At 39.8% G+C, this 23609-nt stretch overlaps 2 protein-coding genes across 2 annotated transcripts in view; one reads left to right on the top strand and one right to left on the bottom strand.

The window, feature by feature from the left end:
• Window positions 1-866: 866 nt before the first annotated feature.
• On the top strand, window positions 867-5613 carry LOC103895784 (cytochrome c oxidase subunit 6C). The gene is made up of 3 exons (XM_009275489.2): window positions 867-998; window positions 2612-2749; window positions 5486-5613. The coding sequence occupies exons 1-2, from the start codon at window positions 885-887 to the stop codon at window positions 2729-2731; spliced, it is 234 nt and encodes a 77-aa protein (XP_009273764.1). The 5' UTR covers window positions 867-884; the 3' UTR covers window positions 2732-2749; window positions 5486-5613.
• Window positions 5614-8563: 2950 nt separating this feature from the next.
• Window positions 8564-23609, bottom strand: part of VPS13B (vacuolar protein sorting 13 homolog B) — a 512636-nt gene continuing 497590 nt past the window's right edge. The window contains 4 exon segments of the mRNA XM_009275488.2: window positions 8564-10595; window positions 16465-16714; window positions 17469-17571; window positions 20140-20316. Coding sequence (XP_009273763.1) covers window positions 10350-10595; window positions 16465-16714; window positions 17469-17571; window positions 20140-20316 — 776 coding nt within the window. The 3' untranslated portion in view covers window positions 8564-10349.

Raw genomic sequence — 23609 nt, 5'->3', positions numbered from 1 at the left:
GCGGCGGACGCCCTGCTGGAGGGCAGCGAGGGGCCGGAGCGCCTTCTGTGAGGGGGGACCGGTGCGGGGTTTGTCAGCCTGGCCGGGGCGCTGCGGCCCCTTCCTCCGGTAACGGCGGCGGGGCCGGAGAGGGGCCTGTCTGCGATGGTTCCTCTTATACGTGAGAGGAGAGTGGGCGTGCGCGGCTGTGGGCAGCACCAAGGCCTTTGGGGACATCGGGCCTGGGGAGCACCAAGGCCTTTTGGCGTGGCCCTGTGAGCGCAGGAGGCTGCCCGGAGGGCAGCACCCTGCGGGCAGCCCTGCCTCGGGGCCGCTCCCAGCCGAGTGAACCTGTAACTTGTCTTTAAAGAGAGCCGCCTGCTTCAGGCCTTGTAGGATTTTAGTAAAATCTTACCGAATAGAAAAAAATCCTTTAATGCAATAGGATTTGCAGTTACTTTAAAAAAACAAACGATAAATTAGTTCAAGAGGCATGTGCTTTTCCTTGGAGATGAATAAAATGTGATCAATGTTCTGAATGTCTTCTGATGTAAACACCAGGACAGCAGGCCTGAAATGGTAGACCCTGCAGGAAGGGAAGGATTTAGTATGAACAGCGAAGGTCAGTCTTGATTCCATGAGTACTGGATGTAAGGAGTATAAAAACTTACATAGATTCATGTCATAAATAGGTTGTCCTTGAATGTTGTCCTTTAAATAGTCTCATTGAAAAGTCAAATAGAGAGGAGTGCTGTTGCTTAGGTTATGAAGGTGATTATTGCACAATACAAAAAGCACAATCTTTCTAGAGTAGAGTTGCAGAAAATTATTTAAGTAGATCCGCCTCCCAAGATCCGTCCCCCCCCCCCCCCCCCCCCCCTTCTCTTTTAGGAAATCTAATCACCATGTCGTCTGCACTATTGCCTAAGCCACAAATGCGGCGCCTTTTGGCCAGGCGGATGAAGTTTCACCTGTTTGGGGCATTTTTTGTATCTGTGGGATGTGCAGCTTTGTACAAGGTGAGCTCTGTAGTCATTCAGTTATAAACTGGACTCAGTAGAGTGTTTTAAGAATTCATAATATTTTTTTGTTGAGATTTGGTTGAGCTGTTCATCAGAAAGCTTTAGTAATGTGTTTTTGTAAGCATGTTTCCAGAACATAAATAAATCTTCCTAATCTTCATTTGAAGAAATGATATGAATAGCCTGATGCTTTAAGCTGTGATCAAGATCACACAATTCGTGACAACTTAACCTTGAGTCTCCTAGTCCTAGACTGCTCTTGATCATTCTCACGATTGATGTGCATTAACTCTAGATAGTCTGTGTAGCTCTCTGTCACTGTATGTGAGACTTGAGAGAGTTGTCAAAGTCTTATTTTATCTCTAGATTGATTTCAGAAAACTTGTTCATAAGCAATTTGGAAAACCCATCCTTCACACTGAAGATATCAGCGTGGGGAAGGCTAGTATGTTCCTTTTATCCTTTCTTTTAAAGTTTCACGTGGAAATGGAGCATTACCTTTCAAAAAAAACCCCACTTACAGATTGGAGTTTGTTTTTCGTGGTCCTTAAGAGTCTTCTGACAAAGATAAGAGTGGTAGTTGTTCTTGAGTGCCTTTACTGAATAATTCTTGGATCTCATACACAAAGCAAGCAACACAGTTTGAATTACTGTGGAAGGACTGGATCTTGGTTTGCCCATTGAACTCATTCATACACTATTTGCAGCATTTGAATACTCAGGAAGCTATTGATAAAAGTGACTAGAAATTAAGTTAATTTCAGGTTGTTCATCACAAAAATACCACAGTCGACTTAAACTTCTCAGAGATCAACAAATATCTATTAGAAACAACAAGCTTGCACAGTTAAAGCTCAACATCTATTTAACACGTCTGTAGGCAAGCTTGTTTGTGGTCAGACTTACAATATAATTTTTTTAATAGTCTGTGGTTTTATACCTTATTTGGCACCCCCACGTTAATACACTAGTAAGGCAGCAGACCATATCTAGAACAAGTAACATGGATCTTGTTCAACAAACCCATCTTGGGCTTTCCTTCACATTTTGGGGGGCTTTTTGAGGATATCCCTGTGCTTCACATGAATGAGTATCCAAGGAGTCAGGATTATGCCTTTTTATGTCAGTGAGCTGTAAGAGTGGCTTGGCAGTCTTGTAAAATTTTACCAGACTTCTGTAGTTGACCTACAGTGTAGCTCAAATGTAATATATCATTTTAGGATGCCATTTTATCTGGAATTATAGTTTTGCAGCTGCCCACAGGCACAAAACTTGCCATAATGGCATGTTTTACATATAAAACTATTAGCAGGGAGGGCATTGGACATTTGAGCGTCAATATAGGTGGAGTGTTTCTGGATCTTAAAAGTGTAATGTGCTATCTTATAATGGACTTTCTTTTTAAGGTTTCACTTCAGACATTTGTTTTCCTGACCAATGGTCAGGTAGCCTGAACTGTGGATTTGAACAGGAGCAAAGTAATATTTTACTAATTTGAGCTAAAGGCTTTATAGACTAATATCCACTAGTACAAATCATAGCACTAATAAAAAAAAAACCTCTGTTCGTAAAGCTTTGCAAGCTTTAATTTTCTGTGTGTTACTTTCCAGTTTGTAATTGCTGATCCCAGAAAACGAGCTTATGCAGAGTTCTATAAAAACTATGATCCCATGAAGGACTTTGAAGCCATGAGAGCAGCTGGTGTGTTTGAGTCTGCACCGCCCAAATGATGGTAACCTGCATTTACAGGTAATAAGCGACTCTGCATTAGAACAAGAGTAACTGAGATTATTTCAGTGAAACATTATGCTTCTATTTGGAGTTTCTTCGTTTTTGATCAAATAGAAAGGTGCTCCCAAAGAAAAGGATACAGATTGCACTCGAGAGACCTCTGGGTAATAAAAACGAAGAAATACGGGAACTGGGGAGTGGGGAGTAAGGGCGGAATAGAAAGCTCCTGAATACCTTCTGGTTTATTTGTTTAACCTGTGTGATATAGGAGGCTTGCACAGAGTGACGCAGCCATGGAGAGGAGACAAAGCTCTTGCATTAAACGATAAGACTTGCCTGATACCACTGTTATACTGATGCTGTCACATCTTGAACTATAGATAGCTTCGGGCTATCTATATCTACTACTTACGTACTTGTGGTGGTACAGTGAATGAGAAGATGGAGAGGCTGTTTCTCTCTCATAGCATGCATCTTAATGTAAGAAACAGAGACAGTTTCCACACATCCTTTTGTCTTTTGAAGTTGGTGAGAGGGGGAAGATAACTAGTCATGAGGGGAAACATATTTAAATACATACATATATATAAAAAAATCGTAGTGGCATACAGCTCTGTGTACTAATATTCAGATCTTTGCCATACTGAATTAAGCTTGAATAGAACTTTTTTCATGATACTATTTTCCTAGCACTTAACACTGCCTTTTGTTTGAAGACTACCAAACTTTGTTCTGCCTTACTTGTTGTCATAACACCAGGAAGAAAAAGTCTTGATTTCAACCTTGTCGTAGTTATTAATAAGCACACTCACTAAACTGCACAAGCTCATGATGTGACAACTCAATAAAGAATTCCTCCCTCTTTCTTGATCCAAATGTCTTATATTGAGTTCTCTGCTTCTCTTAAAATGACTTCAAACTAATCTAGAATGATAGCTTTTTCATTCTTTTGGAATGTTTTCATATTGTGATCATTACATGATAATCTGTGGCTCTAATTATCCTGGCCAGCTGGATTTTCTCAGCCTGTTTGCGTAAAGCAGCAAGATTGAATAAAAGATTTGTACTTAACGCTATTAATACTAAATTCTGTTGTGTGACAATCTACAACTATCTGGTTTCTGCATAACACAATTACATGGAAAAAGCAGAGCTCCAGCTCTTCTAACAAATTTAAAAAGAAAAAAAGAAAAAAAAATGTGGTGGTCCCTTTGGTTGTTTTTTTTTGTGAGAGGCGGAAACTTCTGTTCTTTAGCTATGACTGCAACAAAGATAAATAATGAAATGATAAATTTACCTGGTTTTAATCTTGGTAATTCTGCCTCTGGTTTGGTCCTATTGCTAATATATAGGCACTTTTAAACTTTCTTAGACACTGGAATTGCATTCTTTAGTCAGGTGGCCTTCATCAGAGTATTCTGAAAGGCCATCTGGTGATAAAATCATTTGAAACAAACACTGTCAACAAGGATGCATGTTGAATATTTAATTGGAATCATGAGCAGGATATTTTTCAGTGCAAATAAAGCCCCACTCTCAGCTAGCTTATGTTCCCATTTGCAGCTTAAAAAAAAAAAAGAAAAGCTGCACATTGTGTGCACCTGTTAAAATTAAATGTTTCCTAAATACTTCTTCCATTCCTTAATTATACCAGCTCAAAAGAAAATGTGAAAGACAAATCTTTATATGTGATTTTGTTTGAATTGCTGATACTTCTTATTCCTTAGCCTACTTATATAAGAACTGATATTTTTCACGCCTTCATAGTAGAAAGAGGTTGGGTTTTTTGTGCCTGCACATGAATACATAAGTAGAAGAAGAAACAACACCAGTGTTTCAAATGTTCTGGAAAGACTGTGACAAGGACAAGTACACAGAACAGATGGAAGATGTTTTCATTTGCCTCAGTAGTTAAATCTTAGCTGTGGAAGTTGGATGGAGGTTGAATTTGATGCTTTTTTTGGTATAGTTACCTAAAGGGTACAGTGGTCATGCATGCTCTACATCTCCCATTTTATTGGAATATATTCTGTATCTGGCAGTAAATACAGTGGTTTAACCTCATTGAATACTCACTCCGGAATCAGTACTTAGCCCCAAAATTGAGGAAAGGGAGGAGAATTCATGAGTTAGGCGTTAGCTTGGCACTCTGCACTGAGTTTGTTCCTTCTGGGCATGTCTACTTGGTATGGACTTTGTGTGGTGATACTGGTAATGGAAACTGAGCACAAGTATAAATTTGAGGAGTATCCTACCTCTGCAGTGTGCTCAGTAGGAGAATAAAGGGGCAAGCTAAGAGTTCGGTGCTAACCACTTGCATGACTCTTGTCATGGAGCACAGCTGGTCCTGGATTGTGTTCAATATAATGTGGAGAAGCAATTTGAATTTGGTTTTCTTCCTTCCTTGGTAGCTTGCCTACACCACTTGTTTCCTCTCTGGCTCCTATCTGAAAGCTGCATTCCTTTCTCTTTCAGGCCCTTAGCAAGATTGATTCAGTTATCAGTGCAGCATGTATAGTGAATCTGATGTGCTGTGCAGCATTGTTCCAGCTCTTGATTTGTTCCATGTTTCACTTCTGTTTGCCACATGAAGGGTGTGTGAATCTTAAACCATCAGGAAATAAGAGGGGGAATTCCTCTAGACTAAACCACCACATAAACGTTTCTCTCTATTGCTTTGCATTCATACATAGTAATAAGTTTACTTAGAGCATGAAGTTTGTCCCACATAATATTTTTTTTTTTTATCTTGCGATCCCCTTCAGTCTAAGGAGACTTGACGACCGAACCTTATTTGTTCACTGAATTGTAAAGTGTAACGCACTTCAGTGCATGCACGCTCTAATGTAACTCAGTAAATAAAATACATATGTCAGTGGCGCTTGGTTGTCTTCATTAATGTTGAAATGTTTAAATGCTCAGATGCTGGGAAGAGCAGTGGAAAGTCTTCATAAATTGCTCAAGGTGACTAAGTCTAGTTTTCTTTCCCCCAGGAATTATTTGCATCTCTCTCTTGGCCAAATTCCACATTTGATAAGAAAAGTATATCCCTAAGCAGTTACCACAAGGTTGTCCCAGCTGCTGATGGGAATACGCAAGAGGATAGTTGTTGCAGGAAAGGAGAGGCTGGATTTCTGGAAGGGTCTGTGTTACCTCTGTCTTCACAAGGTGAACTGACCTTGGGATGAGAGAATTTGGAGAGGAATTCTGGAAGTATACTAGCCAACCTTCCTATCTTTTTCTGCTGCCGTGACTATATTGCCTTCCTTACAGCAGCAAACCGTTACATCAAGACTTGTAAACTGTGCAAAAGCCCACTCTATGTGGTGTGTTACTCTAATTGGGAAATGACTCTAAACAGCAGGTATGTTCACAGATATCTGATGTACAAGGGGAAAGAGGGTAAAAGCAGACAAAATAAGAAATACTTATTTTAGGGTATTATGGTAATGAAAATCTTTGCATGCTGCTTCTAGATGTGTATCATCATCTCCTTTTTAATATCTGGAAGTAGTCAGCTAAGCATAGTTTTGATCTTGGACTACATTCTGTGTAGTCCAAGACCCGATGCTTTATCTTCTGCCACAATACCCATCATGTGGAACATGCTTCGTGCATTGCCTGTTGCTGAGGTTGAAGAGGGAACTGGGACCGTAGCTCTTGATTGCTGAATGTGGGTACTAGGAGAGGAGTCAAAGCTGATGATTGTGTGAAAGGAGGGAAGGCTTTGTATGAAGCAGCATGACAAATTGAGCCATCTGTGTTGTATTTGAAGGTCTTCAGTTCAAATCCTGTTGGGAGTAACTCATTATTTTAAATGGATCATTAACTACTTAACACTTAATAGGTATCCGTGAGCAACATTTGGACTAATGAAAGCACTTAAGTAATGTATTTGATCCAGCACACTATTACAGAGCAACATGGGATTGTCTTTAAACTTTCCATGCAGGCAGTGCTTCCTTTAAGCAAAGAAAGAATTTGACATTAGTGGTGCAGGGGAAACCATCTAGTAATCAAAATACCCCGCTCTTATAAATGTAAACCAGAGCTTAACAATAGCAAATGATACCCATTTATCTTCCCGATGTACAGTATAAACACTGTATGCCATTAAGTACTGACTAACATTTTCTCAGGCATGTCTGCAGGTTTAAATAGCCGGGGTCTTTAGTCATACTGACAGCTTCAGAGGCAAAGAAACTTGCTACTGCCAGGTGCGCAGGCTAATAGACCTGACTTCCCTTGCAGCTCTTTTCAGTTGCTATGAATTAATTTACTTTTAAATTCTAAGTTTCTTCTAAACCGTTATAGCCAACAGAAGTTATTGTTGTAGTCTGTGTTCCTTCAGTTACCAGCATGTGTTGATCTAAAGAAATGAGAGTTTTGTGACTGAAGATAGCTTTTTGACCATACAGCAGAGCTCAAAGATGTCTCTGGCTAAACATATTCAACAACGACAAAGGCAGGCGAGCTCTTTTATGTCTGTGCTTTGAGAGTCTGCAGGTTATAATTGTTGCTTTCTGTATATGTGGTTTCACAATGGATGCAAAGCGAGTACTTCCTTTCAGCAGGCAATGCCAACCAACTCATAGCTCGCTTTCCACTGGCGTGGGAAGGGAGGGCAAAGCTGGGTGCCTGAAGTAGGAGTAGACAGAAGAGCTAACCTCCTTGTCTGAAACCAGCACCAACCCATCAATTTTCTTTTTTTTTTTTTTTCTTGCTTTCTTTTTGCCTTTGCCAGCAGGAGTTTGGCTAATCCTAGCTTACAAACAATTGGGAGTGGGGCTTTTAGCATAGTACAAGGAGGACCTATGTGAGTTAGACCCTAATCAGCTGCTTGCTACATGGCCTGGCATGCCGTTTCTAGGAGATGCAGAGCTGAAAAACATGCTTGTCAGCTCTGAGACCATCCCAACTGTCTGTGAAGGTTTTTGCTATATTTATATACGAAATAATACATAAAAAGGAATTGTTTGACCTAAACTACTTTGGGAAAGGTCTTGCCGTGTATAAGCCTGACAATGCCTTCAAATTTTTGGCTGGCTTACTTTATTCTCGAGTGTTTGAAGAATGATTGATTGTTCTGGAAGCAAACGAAAAGATGATAGATTTGAAGTTGTGAGCTCTCCAGGTCTAAAGAGCATTACGAGAGTAGGCATGTTTTAAGAGTACACATTGGAGTGCTTTAGCAGCTAAGTACAGGCAGCTGCTCTCTGGACAACTTTGTTTTCATAGTTCACACAGCTCATATGTAGGAGAGGCTGATTTATATGCCGTCTCCACACATGTTTCCATACATGTGGTCAGAAGGGGGAGAAAGAACCTGCCTAATGCAGTAAAGATGCTAGCTTAAGTCACTGAAGAAGAGTGTAATTTAAGCAAATGTTTATTCCAGGAGAATATAATTCAGGAAAAACACAAATGTATCTATCTTAAACAATGGCTGCAATCTACAAACTTTTAGAAATGAAACTGCTACATTCCCTCACTTTTTAGAGGTGTGTTTGCATCCTCTTGGCTGGTTTGTGTACTACATAAATAATGAACAGATTAGTCTAATTCAAATGGTGACTGCAGTGCTGTTTCGATTCAGTCACAAAAGCATAAAACTTTTCAGCACGTGTTTTTTGGCAAGGTAATCGTTGGGGTTTTTTACTTCCAAAGTATTGTCATGATCGATTGCATTTTCTGGTACATGACGAAGTCCAGTGACCAGCTGGAATCTAATGGGGTCTGCATGAAGCTTGTATGCCTGTCTTGTCATTGTTCTACACAGTGACCTGTTCATTCCCTTGTAACTGAATGACCAAATAGCTCACAAAAACAAGTATTATAGGAATAGCTTTATTATTATCTTTAAACAATCTCATTATATTACAATTTATCCACCAATATGCAAAATTAGAAGTATTAAACTATTTCCATAAAATATTCAGGAATGAAGCATGTGTGTGTATATACATATACATTTTTTAAATAGTGTTATTTAAACAATGACTAAGTTATTAAATCACTCTATGAAATGTTGATAACGAATGGGCTTATTTCACAGTCAGAAAAGGACAATGCGGATCCCAGGCTTCTGTATTTTCAGTACACAAGAGACACAGCTTTTAGAAATACCTTTTAACAAAACAGAACTCACGAGAAAAACATTGCAGTTACTACATTCTTATTTACTGTGCATTTGGTCATATCAAGTATGCATAGAAGTCATTAACTATAAAGCATATGTATCATCTGCTCCAAACGATGATCAGCTTTTATTCCAGTTCTTGTCTTCAATTCCGGCCATGTTCAGGAATCCCCAGACAAAATTCATGTCCGTAAGTACATAGAAAAGGGGAGATAAGTAACACGCATAGTTGAAAAGCAATTAAGCTTTTGGTTTTTAAAATAAAACTGCCATAGCCAGATTGGGTTTATAAAGTAATCTAACTGTGCTCAGAGACAGTGATTTCTTGTCTACTACAAACTGTAAAACCTCTGAAAAATAAGACACTTCTTAGAAAGCTCATTTGTCTTGATGTGTTTATCATCATACTCATAAGTGTACTGTGATGGCATCATTAACCATTAATGTAATCGGTGCCTGTGGGTCCATACTTTTCGATCAACTTGAAAAAAAAAAAATCTCACTTTGCTTAGCACAAACATATTTGAAAGGTCATGTTTCTAAATATCCCTGGTTTTATCTGTTCAGAGATGACAAGCATAAAATGAATTAGGGCTTAACTGAGCACGTACAATGTAGTGGTGGCAGATCAGAAGTAAGCGAGACCCAACAAGGCTACACTTAGCACCTGCCCATCTATGTTACGCTGAGCTTACAGCTTGTTGGTAGACTTTAAGGACACTAAGCTCTGTTTCTTAAATTTTTGAGCTGCATGTTACTGGCTTCCAGCTAACGACCAGACAATGCACAATGTCATATATACATTGAAAGTCCTTCTGAAAATTTGATGGTGGATAAAATAAAGTTTCTGTATACAGACAGTTTCAAAAATAAATTCATGTTCTAGTTCATGTTTTGTTCTCCAAACCACACAAAGGCACTAGTTTACATTAAAGACTAATGTCCTGCAAAACTTCAGTCAAATAAAGGAAGCTATTTTAAGGTTAAAGTGGTGCAAAAACCCAGCTGTCACTAGTAACTTAAAACAGCCACACTGGGTTTTTCAGATTAGTGGGGGACAAGTTTTTACGGCAGAGTTATAAACCTGGTTTATAGAAACAGAAACTGGCAGACCCTAAAATATGATATAGTAGGTATTGATACGCATTTTGTGTGTGTGTTGAAAATGTCTGTATGCACGCAATTTTTCCTTATTCTCTGATTTTTGGTTATTGAAAAGAAAAAGGATTTTGATTGAACTACAGTCCAAGGCTGTTCCTTTTCACTTTATGTGTTTGCTAGAACACTTTCCTTCCAGCACTAGTATTTTGGCTAGGGAGCGGGAATGTTGTCAAGATTAGAAAAGCTATCGGGCTTAACTTTGTTATCGTCTCCTACCTCCTCAAAAACTATACGCATCTCTACTTGATGCAGGTTACTGCAGAGAAAGCATTACTTTCAAAACGGTAAGGTATTACTATACTCACCACAAATAATTATTAATTAAAACCTTTCCTCAAGGCTTTATTTTTCACCATGGTGAATTTGCTAATGAACACTTGGGCAAAATTTGGATCAACTACATATTGGTATGTTTTCACTATAGTTGGAAGGTGTTCGGTAGCCACAGTTTGCAATGCTGGCACGGTCGTGGTGCTGGGAGCGAGGTGATAAGATGTCTTTGTGATGTACTCCACAAGGCGGTTGTATTGTTGTTCTGATAGTCTCTCTCTAGCTCCATCTGCCTGAAATCAGACAAGATAAAATAGTTACTGAGTAATTGACAGTAACTGAACTTACTAGTAAGGACAGTAACTTCCACATTACTTTCTGTAGTTAAAAATCCTCCTCCCTGGGATCTTTCTTACAGTAGTTTAATGGATGTTTTAATCAGTGTTCTCCCATAGTTTAGCGCTTGGTGGATTAGTCCTCTCCTTTGCTCTTTTGGACACTTCTGAGAAGCTCTAACTCTGCCATAGAAAATTTAAGCAGTACCTTTTGAGAATTTCTGGGATGGACACCTTGGTCAAGAGCAGATCTTTACAACAGATCAACTCTTTGTAGACAGGAAAAGCATCTGAACCCCTTTTAGAAAAATGCCAGTAGCTCTTGGCAGTGCCTATCAGATAGCAATTCTAATTAGCAAAAACATTCTTTCACAAAGTGCAATTAAAGACAGCCCATAGCTATATCTGGGCAGTTAAGTTTAAGTCTTTAACTTACTTGATTTAAAATAAAGACTAGAAGCTACCTTTCAGGTGAATGTTCTATGACGGGATATATCCATCTGCTTCTGGTAACCAAAAAAGCCAGCCATTCTGGGTCAGAGGACCCACACAATTACATTTTTTTATACAAAAGGGTTTTACTAAAGATGGTTTGGGCGTGTCGTTTCTGGAGAAGAAATTAAGGTGTCTATGCAAACTGCCTTTTCCACCACCAGGAGTTGGAAGGACTCCTCTGAAGAAATCCCTTTTTGCAGGCTGAAATATGTAGAGGTTCAAGGCTCTAGCAAGAGGGATGCAAGTAACCTACCTCTAGTGGAAAACAATACAGTAAAACAAATAGTCAACAGAAAGGTGGCATCTACCATATGGTTCCAACCAGAGAAAGTATTAGATGAAAAGCCATGGGCAAACCTGGCTTTGGAAGATCAGTCTGCTGTGCCCTTTTTTTGAAGAAGAAATTGAAGATGACTATGACTAGCTTGAGAAGGGAAAGCATGCAAGCAGGCATCAAGCTAGTTGTATAGTTTCAAAAAAATCTATTTCAGAAATACCACCATGGATGCTACAGTGGTATCACTTGCAAAGTCATTCAGAATAGAAGTTATTTCCAAAATATGACAATGAACAAAAAGGCAGACGCTATCCTAGGGCTAGGCTTTGATGCTTCCTTATTTACACTTGGAGAACTGCTGACCAGTTTCATTTTTGTAGGGTTTAAAACGTCTGTCTTTGTTGGATGTCACGCTAAGGATTCAAAGACTGTTATCTTCTGACTGTCTTTCAAGGAGTTTTACACGTGCCTCACTAGATGTGATGATATTTTCAAACAGTGCCATTGGATTCAATTTAACACCCACGATCAATATCTTGTCACATCTCTGGACTGCGAGGCTCATTTTATAACAAACCATTGCTTATTTGAAGAAAGAATTAATATGACTGATAGATAGTGACAGATGTCACATCCAAATCAAAACAGACCCCTCTGGTTTTTTTAGTATGCCTTTGGAGATGGATTTGCTGCTCAGCAAGTAGAAACACTCCTGTTTTCAATCATCACCACAAAAATGCTAAAGGAAGCAGGCTCATGAACAAGCTCAGAAGCTCAAGGTTGGAGCCTATGCCTAGAAACAGCGGGAATGATGAAATGGGCAGAGGAGAGTGTGGTTTCCATGTGGTTTCCACCTTAAAGGGAGGGAAAAATCAGGAAGCAGACTGCTGCAGCAGACTCACGGCTAACAGTGGAGAGTGGTGTCTGAACCACATCTTCAGTCTGGTGGCACAGAAAAAGTATCTCAGCAGTCAGTCTGTTTTACCAGCTGAAAGGAGAGAAATACGCTAAAGTACCCCCTATGTAAACGAGATTTTAAGTTATGGGGTAAATCTTGCATGTAGGTGGCTCCACATTTTTTCCTGGTTTCTACTCCTGGGGAGATAAGCCCAGGGGAAGCCGGGTTGTAGTTCTGCCTCCACACTGACCAAAAGACCCAAGTTATCAAAGGAGATGGAAAGGGTGCTGGCATCCCACTCACCTACTCTCGTGAACCCATTCTTCATTCATCCCCAGGCTATATCCCACAGATACAGCATAATTATTCAGGAGGAAATATTAACTGCACTTGGATGGTCTTCCAAAGTAACTGGGACCCTACTTGCTTCCAGATGACTTAATCTGCAACCATCTGCTTTTCCAGCCAGTTTCAGTTTAGCTTATATTGTCAAGACAACAACAGAAACTTGGAATTGCTGTTATTCTACATTTTTTCCTAAACGGGACCTAACATTGTCACTAAGTGCCTTAGCCCACTGCTTTGAACAACTATAATGTTAATAGCCAGACCATTCAATGAATCAAAACTTAGTCAAGGGTTGCTTAATGCACCTGCTGGAGGAATCTCAAAGATACGTCCTTTCATGTTAGAAGACCATACTTTTGTGATAAGAGCTCCAGAATTTTTCTAAAATTCCTCCCATTACAGCTTATAAAGAATAAGCCTTCAGCAATTCTAACTCTACAGTAGCTACAGCGCCTTTGTTGTGCAGTCCAGATGTGTATGTAGCACTGATGGGCTGCTTTGTGCACACTGACTAAGGAAATCCGGTTCCTTAGGGTTTTTTTCACTGCTTTGAAAAATCCAGAGACTGGTTTTCAGCTCCAGAGATGATAACATGTAGTACTATCATGTAAACCCTGTTGCAGATCATCACAAAGAAATTCTGGAATATCTGAAATTCCAGGGCCCTTCAATTTTTGCTGTCGTCTTGATGTTACGAGCTATACCAAAAGCAGCTGGAAGAGCAGGCCTTTTGAGTTTGATGTCTGTCTGGAAGCAAGCAGCGTCTCAATTACTTTGGAAGATAATCCAAGTACAATTAATGCTTCCCTTTCAATAACAACGTTGTCAGTGCCAGAGTTTTCAATAATCCATCCAGGCTATTCCTAGCCAGATGGATTAAGTTATATATTGTGGAGGCGAACAAGCCATCAGGCAAACCTATTGCTGAAGGAGTCAAAATATTGTCTATAACATCTCTGGTGATTACAGCTGTAGAATAACTCATGTTTTGTTTCCTAATAGTTCCAAGAAGCTGAGGAGACGGAAGGGGAGAAACTGTTTTGGGCAGAGCTGAAACAAAGCTTTTGGCAATTATTTTTGTGAACAGTAAGACAAAAAAGTGCATTTTTATAATGTTGACATGAAATGTTTCAATTTATTGTATTATTTCTAGGATCTTTGACTAAATTAACCAGAAAAACAGACGTAATTTACATTTGGTAACATTATATCTATTTTGCTAAACTCACCATAATATTTTGGTTGACCTGACTGGGCATTTTCCAGCTAAAAATTCTGGCCATCTTTACTAATGTCATCATGTACAGATGTGTCTGCGTTTCCACTGAGGGCATCTCCAGTGCAACAAGATGGCCTACCATTAATATTTAGGAGTCGTGCCTATTTAGGTGTAGGTCTGCAGCTCTGAGGCTGCTCACCTGCAAGTAACAGCTTGCTGCTCCTAAGGTTCCTTTTCCTAATCACATTCAAAGAGTTTTTAGAAGCTGTTGTCGGGGAGCTGAAGGGGAGGCCCTGGCTCCCACCAGCACCAGCGCTGCACACAACACCCCAAGCACCACAGAACTGACATGCTTAGCTGCAGAGAGGAAATTACTAAGTATGAAATTTCCCAATCCACTAAGGCGAAAAACTATAATAAACATCAATTACAAAAGAATATTACTTAACTCTAGGCAATGACTAAAACTTTATGAAGCTTCTGGAATCTTTTATTGTGTAGCTACCTTAGCATAAAAAAAATTTAAACTTTCTTATTCTTGTCTGCCTTACTTTCAACTGCTCCTCCTTATAGTGCATTTCTTTAAATTTTCACACAAATTTCAGCATCTGCGTTCCAAAGGAAATATTTTGCCAGGTCTATTTTGTACAGCATCACTCAGCTTTTGCTGTCTTGTCATCACTGACTTTGCTCCACCTGGGGCACAGGCACTCTTCACCACTTTTGTCATGCCATATGTTTTCACTGCATTCTCAAGAGCCTGTGTCAGCAAAAGAGATTGTGTACTGAGGCTGGGTGGCTCAAGGCTTACAGCTCCTGGCATTGCTACACCACTGGAGCAGGACTCCCACATTTCTATCCAGAACTTCAGAAAAAACCACGTATTTGGTCCAGTACCTCCAAAGCAGGCCACATTTACTGCGTGGACTAGCATGTGTATGTGGGAACGTTGGACTCCGCACACGCCATGTAGGGTTACGCTGTGCATGTACAGGTGCTACTTGCCCACAAGTCCCATACATTCCCAGCTGCAGCAGCTGTGGGGACTAGAATTAGGCTCCCTGTCCCTCGCCTTCCCTTCTCCCAGACAGGCAGCCCCTCTGTCTCATCACCCTCTTGCAGCAACCTTTGAGCAAGCGGCCCTTCCCTCAGAGCAGCAGCCTACTCCTCACTCCTTGGATAACCAGATACAAAGACAAGAGCCATCGCACTACAGCCTAATAAAAAAAGATCTGGGCTGGTGCTAAAGTTAGGGTTAGGATGGGTTGGGTGCATCAAATGCCTTAGGGAGAACAAATTATCTTCCTCTTCCCTCCAGGACAGTAGCTCTGGACTGAGGAGGACAGTCTGGATTTAGTCTGATGTGTGCCTCCAGCAACCACGCAGCACTCAGGGATAAAAAAACTGAGCTTTGCCCACTTGCATCAAAATTTAAGTAATGCCTCATGTAGCTTTGTGGTGAGAGAAGGCAACTTCAGTCAACAGCGCTCTGTGAGACTGAGGTTGGTGGAAAGACAATAAATGTAAATAGAGAATTCAGCACTAAAAAAAGCTTTCAAAAAAAATCCAAGCACTGTCATGACACAGATGAAGTTCTTGCTGTGCTGGAATCGATGGCAAAACTCTTCAGTGACTTCAGCAAAGTTAGGATTTTACTGAAGGTGCTGAAGCCTCCCCTACTTTTTGGCACACCTCACACTTTGTGGGGTTTTACATATGTTCTTTTCGTATATTTGAAACAGAGAAATTTCTTGTATAGCAGTCTATGAACTACCTGACACACTTTTTTAAAAACAACAACTGGGACATGCGTGTTTGTTTTTGAAATGATCTCTCATATGATTCCACTTGAGAATTTAATACAATAAACATTGTTTCCCGAAAGTGTAAAAATATAACATTCTTCTACCATTAAAAGAAGATAATTCATCCAAAACCTCAGTATTCAAATGGCTTAGAGATCTTTCAATATGAAGATGAAGGATTTATACTCTTACTGGCAAACACTTGGTGCATCCAATCGCAGCAAAAGAACTGATCCATTTTAAAGTTAGCATTTGCAGAAGGAAGATCTAAGGAAGTAAATACAGCCAGCAGCCAAGTAAGACCACTGCATTGGAAGTGGCAAGATAAGAAACATGCTGAAAGGAGCATGCATCAGCACCGCTGAACTGTTAAAACAGAATTCACAGAAGAATAAAAGGAACTGTTCCCACTGTGACTTTGTAGGCACAGGCAGCAATGCTGACTTGCCAAACAATAAACACCTCACGCACATGTAGTCATGAGAACCTCTTCAGAAAAGAGGTGGTGCTTACCAAGAACCCAGACTTCCTCTACTTTTTCCCCTCAGAAAATTGCTGTCACAGATATGAAATGTCATGATCAATAAGAGGACAGAAGGGAGGAGACATGTCCCTTTCATCCAAAGGGCAAAACAGTCAACTATGAGGTGCATGAAAACAGCAGGTCCCCTGGTTTGGCACTTAGACCTCTGGCCTCCCGACCCAAAGGTGAGTATGCCCATTGCCAAGAGCATCATCATCAGTGTAACTTTATCTTCGAATGAAAATCATACTCAAGTCTTTACCTCCAAATCAGAAGGCACTCTCTGTTGTTTTAGCTGCACCTTCAGCAGGTCTTTTTGCTGATCATCTTCCAGACAATCAATTTCAGTCACGGGGAATGCCTGCTGCTGCGTGTCTTCACTGATGCTGACCACAAAGAGCACCTCCGGGGTGAGCAGCAAGCAGCCTTCATGCTGCTGGCCTGATCCACTCACAATCATGACGTCTAAGGCCATATGGACCTCCGGCCTTCCTAGAGATTGCAGCATTTTCCTGCATTATTATCAAGGCAAAAAAAAAAAAAAAAAAAAAAAAAAAAAAAAAAAAAAAAAAAAAAAAAAAAAAAAAAAAAAAAAAAAAAAAAAAAAAAAAAAAAAAAGAAAAAAAAAGAAGAAGGAGGAGGAAAACAAAAAAGAAGTAGTCAGTGTTATGGCACTGGATCCTCCAGGACTTCTTTTGATCACTAATGTTTTTACTTAAGCCTGTAGCTATCACCTACAAATATAAAATAAGCCAGGGTGTATATTCCAAATCTCCATTACTGAAAGATGTAAGACTTAAAATTTAGAGAATAAATGTGAAACTGTTATTTATCAAAACTCCTTAATCATTCACTGCAAAATTGGCCTAATAATGGTGCTAGGTCAGCCTATTTCCCATCCTAATACAAAAATTACCCTGAGAAGTGGCTTACAAATTCAGTGCAGAATATAAAGCTATCTTCACTAACAGCTGCTTCTGGAGATGTGCAGTATTTTTCTTGGGCTCGGTGCAATGAGAAATAAGTAAGAACTCACTGAATGCCATTAAATAAAGATCAGCTCTGTAGTTCCAAAGCTGGAAGCAGATCAGCAGCCCATCATTTGCAGATTGGGTTTCTATGCACTACCTTTGTGTTTAATGTTCCTAAACAAACTGCCATAACTCAGCCTTTCCTAGAGAAGCAGCCTGTTAACTTGTCCGCAGGCCAGAACCTATTAATAAACAATGTGGATGTAAAAATGAGCAAGTGTCTAAATAATTTTACCAGACATATTTGACGTGGCTATTTGGAGCCTGCTCAACATGTTGATCATTTGGATGAGAGCGCTGCTTGGGAAGCTGAGAAAGTCCAGCTCCGTGCAAAATACCTGTGGTAAGAGAATTTAAGATTTTTAGTAGTTGTTTTCTACAAAACAGTTATATGTTGCAGTGATGTCATCTGTTTTGAGCAGTTCATAAAATAGTGCAGATCCAAAATGATGTCACATCTTTGGAAGCTGTAGTCAAGATAATTCATTAAATATTACAATGCAAGAGTTGTGCACTTAACCCCAGTGATCTTGCATTAGCAAGAAACAAAAAAACCCCACTGTGTGTTCTAAAAATCAGACATACACTTGCAATCCAGAGAAACATAATGCTCCTGAGAGCCATCATTTCAGAGTAGGATCGGACACACCACTTAGGATTTATGTAGAAAAAATCAAGACCGTTGTTAACCTTCTTGCTTAATATTAAAATACTTCCATATACGTGTCACTATCGGTACAAATTAGAAGGCAAGTTTGCCTAGATACTGTATTTAAATGTTCAGTTAGTTAATCCGGCTGTTAAACACCGATCCATATACATTTATGAGATCTCCCGGGGCATCTGGTTTATTGTGAATTCTTCTTAGTGCCAGCACAGAATGGAGACTACAAGAAGCAGTTAAACAGGTTTCTGAAGAGACTATCCAAAGCTGAAGATGATACAGTATGTACGCTTTCAGATGGCTTGTAAACTTTTAAAGATGAGGTATGGTCACCAGAAAGAATGAGTGGGTTGCAAAAAAATTCACTAATTAAGTCGTTTTAAAAAATTTTACAAGACAGACAGGAAGTAGGTTAAGCAGCAAGTACTAGTGTTATACGGTTTAGTGCAGAGTTACTCTTTAAATAGACAAAGACATTTTCTTTTGTCTAATTAAGCATTCCATTGAAGCAAAAGACATTTTTGCATAAGGGTGTCAATAACTTAGATTCCTTTTTACACAATGGATAATAATTTAAACAAAACATCAGCGCTGAAAAAAAAACTTTAATTTTTAGCACACATGTTGATGGTAATACTTAAAAGCAGCATCCCAGTTGTAACAGTTGGCTTACCGAGGTTCTCAGCATTATGTGAGTGAAAATGTTATTTACAGATGGAGAAAGAGAGAACATGTGTTTACTTCTGTGTGGTCCCCCACCCCTCGGTCCCCCCCAAGAGGCACGGTCCCACTTCCAATCCAGTTGTGGGTAAGAGTTACTTGAACTCTTGTGTGTTTTCCTCTCACGCACTGTCAGCTATTATTGATACAGTTTTTATGTTTTTTCCTGGCTAACTCTTCTTGTCACATGCTCATGGAAAACATGGTGTCTTGTATACCCTATCTGCAGTGAAAAGTGTCCCTCTACTGTTACAAGTTCCTTGATAAAGACTGCAGTGGAATTAAACCTAGAAAGAATAATGACATGGGCAGCAAAACCAACACACAGCCAGCCGACAACAAACAAAAGTTTCTGATTTTACTGATACAGGTTTTACACCTATGGGATGCATAATACAGGAGAACAGTTATTATTTACACTCATACAAACAAGATAACGTTAAATTGAAAGAACGGTAATAATTAAATGTTTCATTATTTCTTCAAATGGATTGCTTCCAGGAATGAGTTCTGAATGTAATGGGAAGCGTGGAAGCAATATCCTAAACTTAAGCCCTAGGAGAACTACTCGTATTCTAACCAACACATCACAAACACAAATATTGCTAGCGACTAAAGGCTTAAATCTTCAAGGTTTGTCCGGTGTAATTAGTGAAGCAAAATTATTGACACGTTGTCCTTGTATCAACAGGTCTCCCTGCTCTTCTCCCTAACTGCAACGGCTTAAATCTTCAAGGTTTGTCCGGTGTAATTAGTGAAGCAAAATTATTGACACGTTGTCCTTGTATCAACAGGTCTCCCTGCTCTTCTTCCCTAACTGCCCCCCGCCCCCCTTTTAAATATCCAGACCAACAGCTTTGATTTATTGATACTGGAAGCAAAGAAATTAGTGTATTTTGATATTTTATTTTTATCTTTTACAGTTTTTGGTCATCCAGAAGTATTCACGTAATCTGAAAGGATTCACCACCACCGCCACTAAGTGCTCAGTCTAGCTGGACAACCCACCTCTGGTCGTTAAAAGGGTACCCGTGTATCCAAAAATGGGACTGTCTTCTCACAACTCTCCAGTTTAAAGGGGATGCTCCCACTACGCGACTCACTTCTTTCTCCCAGGAACATAAGTCTCTCTCTGTGCAGAAACAGCACATCTCTTTCCTTGCCGTAACAAAGCAATCTCAAAATAACACTCTAATTGGATATAGTGTTGCTTTAATACTTTTATGTCAAAAACTCTTTTGTAAGCACATATGTTTCTGTAACTAATTCTACTGTATTCCAAGAATTACTTCATGCTTTCTGCATTCTGTGTTTCTGTGGCTGTACAACGCTGATCGGTAACACAAGAGAGAAGCACAACATGATGGCTTTTAAGAAAACCAGCACAACATTTATAACTATTCATCGGTGGCATTTCTAAATTCTCAAGTCACACAGCTACTGAGCCGAATAAGTAAGATACAGCAGGTTGTATCTGAAGAGCATTTTAAAACTTAAACGGAGATGTTGGAAATAAACTCACCGTAACCTGTCTGGGAGACGAGCTCAGCTGCCCCTCCGATGGGCTTTGTGAAGACGCCCATGATTCCTTTCCCCACACCCGAGATGACCCCTCTTGCTTTGTGCCCGGCTGAAGCTTGGGCCTCAGACACTCGCTGAAAATTCTGCATCGGCTGATCCACGATCCCAGCAATTGCACCTGAAAAAACAAGAGTCCCCAGTAATTAGTGAAGATTAATATCCCAGAATAAGAGGAAATCTTACTACTGGACCTGAACGTTGCTTGGATTACGGACTGTACCCCACCCTTCATATACAGCTATTTAGCACACGACCAATTAGCTAAACAATACCTTAGCTTCAGTTTAAGTTAAATCTCGACTTCCTTTTTTTAATGTATTTTACTTTTTTAAACATTCAGATCACTTAACATGACAGTATGCTTTCATCTTTCAACTACTTTCACTAAATGCTTTTGCCGAGTTAGTTTAATTTAGCTCATTCTGTAGCAATTCTGAAAATGTCAGGCTCGGAATAAAATCCACCCGTTTTAGACGACTTGAGCTGTTATGGAAATGAGATTTTCACGTAAGCCTGAGATTGACTTCATGAGAATAAAAACTGCCTGTATTCAATAGATCATTTTTATATCCTCTTCCACTGCCAGAAATGTTCATAAGCTAATGCAACTTTTGAAATATTACTAAGATTAGCAGAATTAGACTTTGAGACTTTTTGTTACTTTTTTGTGAAAACGATCATATTTTACTTTAATGCGCATGGGTCAAACTTTTACAAGTGACACAGTGACCCTTCCCAGCTTTTAGTATCAACAGAGAACTCTGACTTAAATCTTCCTAAATGTAAACAGGTATGTGAGGTGGTACATTTCTTTGATCTTGCATTTACTCTAGCCACTTAACCACAGACATGTCTCTAGTTATTGTAATTTTGATAGATAAGCTATTTGGAAATCGCTAAGAGTACAAGGATTGGACAAAGTGACATCAGTTAGAAAACGGTCTGCCTGATCTGAGGTTCTTTGCTCAATGAAAAGCAAGTTTGCAGGCTCCTCGGCTAGCTCTCAGTTTCCACCTTCAGCTGCAAATATCAAGATAAAACAATTACTTAAGGAGTAGGTCCGAGTGTCACCTTGGTAACCAGGCATTTTTACTGCAACCCAGACATCTTTGAAGATTCTGCTTTGTGTGTGGAAGCAAATCCAGGCATAATTCCACAGATTTGGACAATCACAGCCGAGGTATTTGGCCCCATGTGTTTACCAGCGTGACATGCACTAGTCAGCTAGCCGCTAACAGGTTTTCAGATGGTTTTAGTTACCATTACTGGATAAACGGAGAAGTTGCTAACTTTGAACAACAAGAACTAATATTGTACTTGTACACTGGTATTTTGTCCAAAGAAAAGATGAGGATGAGAAGCAGCACACATTATCCCAGATCCTTGTCCTTGGGATATCGGCAATTATCTATCAGCAATTCAAGAAACTTGCATCCCCCATAAATGCCTCGCTCTCCTCTTAGAGAGATTGCTTCCAATTTCTATATGTGTACCCTTTACTGATAAATGTATAGTATTTTCCCAGAAAATGCTGATCTATTTTTAATGTGGTACCCAGTTTTTATTAAGCTCACTCACTGAAACTGAGCACGCAGCTGAACGTTCACCCTTTGTACCACAAAGGCCATGAAGCGTCCTTAATGCCATGCCATGGAAATTATACAATTTTCAACTGAATTCTGTTTCATTAGTACTTACCAGCTGCTCCTGCTGCCTGACTAAAATAATACCCCAACACCGCATTACACAATTGGGATTGTTCGTCCAGTCTTTTCTTTTGTACAATTGGGATGCATTTGAAGGCATAAAACAATACTTGGTGTTCTGCTGAGTTACAGTATTACGTTACCCTGTGACCTCCTTCACCCTATCTATCGAGGTCATCCACAGCAACTGCACTTTCAGAACAGAAGTTATTGCCTTATTAAATGTAATCCACCTAAGTCCTAGCACTAGTAAATTATTTACTGCAATACACTTGAGCAATGTTATAAGGTAATAACAAGTAAGAACCTATTCCAAAGGACCTGTGGTATGCTCCAGGCACTTCTCAGCTGGAATTAGGCCCAGAGGACAGGGAAACAGAATGGAAACTGCTGTGACTGTGTTATATAAGATTATTTATGTAGTACCCCAAATAATATATAGCTTAATTAGCCAGTTGTTTAGTACTTCCACACTTTCTGTTATTCTGCCATTTTATGCATGCTCTGAACTTGTCTGTGAAGCCACTGCGCTTTCGCACCTCAAATCCTTTTGCAAGTCCTGCCTTTCTACCTGCAAAAAATATAGCCAATGATCTTCTCTTTCCTCTCTGCTCACCTTTTGTAATCTCTTATCTCAAATTGCAACTCACTGACGTAACACATACACATGCCGTGGTCATGCCCACAAATCACATAAACTATAACCTCACTCTCTTCGTTAAGGAGTGGCTGGTCCTACCACCCTTGCATGGGGAAGCCAGATCCGTGCAGCTCCTTTCCTGCATGCATCATGTGTGGGCAAAGGAAAAAAAAAAATAGGTCAAAGGCTGAGCAACCTCAAAACCCAACAGCAGTGAGATAATGGTGACACACACGTGAGGTTCATTGCATCTCCTAGCACCAGAAACTGTGCGAAGCAGATGTCCCCTGGCGTCCATGTGGCTTCTTTCTTTCTAACATAAAGTTAGTGGTAGGAACACCATGCTGGATGGACTTACCACAGAAGATGTCTCCCCCCAGGTTTCAGTAGGGTATCAGGGAAGCAGAGCATGGAACCACATGTAGTGATTCCTCCCTTCCCACTCTCATTCTCACAGTCTAGAGACAGCTATGGTGTCCTACTGCTGTCCCTGTCCCTTCTCTGTAATGTCCCTTGCCCTTTTTTTTTTTTTAAATGAAACCATTCTCCATTTTTCTTTCCTTCCTTACCCTAGGCATTCAATTTTATATGCATGTCCACATATGTACACACAGATTATGTATGTATAAAGAAAACCTCAATAAAATTAAACACCAAAGCAACAAAACAAAAACATATTCTTCCATTACTGGACCAAAGAGGTTCCAGCAACACTGTAACATCTGCTAAACATCAGCTGGGGTGCACTCTGGTTAATACATGTTGCTCAGTAACCATAAAAAAGATACTTTGATAACTACAAAATTCAGATAGTTCAGAGTATATCACTGTATTACTTCAAGAAGAATTTGATTACAGGCAGCAACTGGTTCCTGTGCAGACTGACAATGTTTGGTGAACGTAGCACGGCTTACAGAACTTAGCAAAGCTCAGGTTGCTTGTGACAAACTCTTTCAGACCACGAAAGAATTGGAAAAAATCCCCCACCAGGAGAAACTGGCCATGCTTTGCCATGAGGCTGGAAGCTAGCCAAGCTGAAACCATTTCGCTTCCTTTTCTTTTCTG

This window comes from Aptenodytes forsteri, unplaced genomic scaffold (genome assembly GCF_000699145.1).
Source record: "Aptenodytes forsteri isolate BGI_AS27 unplaced genomic scaffold, ASM69914v1 Scaffold208, whole genome shotgun sequence".
Classification (NCBI taxonomy): Eukaryota; Metazoa; Chordata; class Aves; order Sphenisciformes; family Spheniscidae; genus Aptenodytes; species Aptenodytes forsteri.
This window is presented reverse-complemented; position numbering and strand designations above follow the sequence as displayed.

Coding starts and splice junctions, on each gene's coding strand:
- LOC103895784 (XM_009275489.2), top strand. CDS start 885: ATGTCGTCTGCACTATTGCCTAAGCCACAAATGCGGCGCCTTTTGGCC. Junction 999..2,611: donor GATGTGCAGCTTTGTACAAG/GTGAGCTCTGTA, acceptor GTTACTTTCCAG/TTTGTAATTGCTGATCCCAG.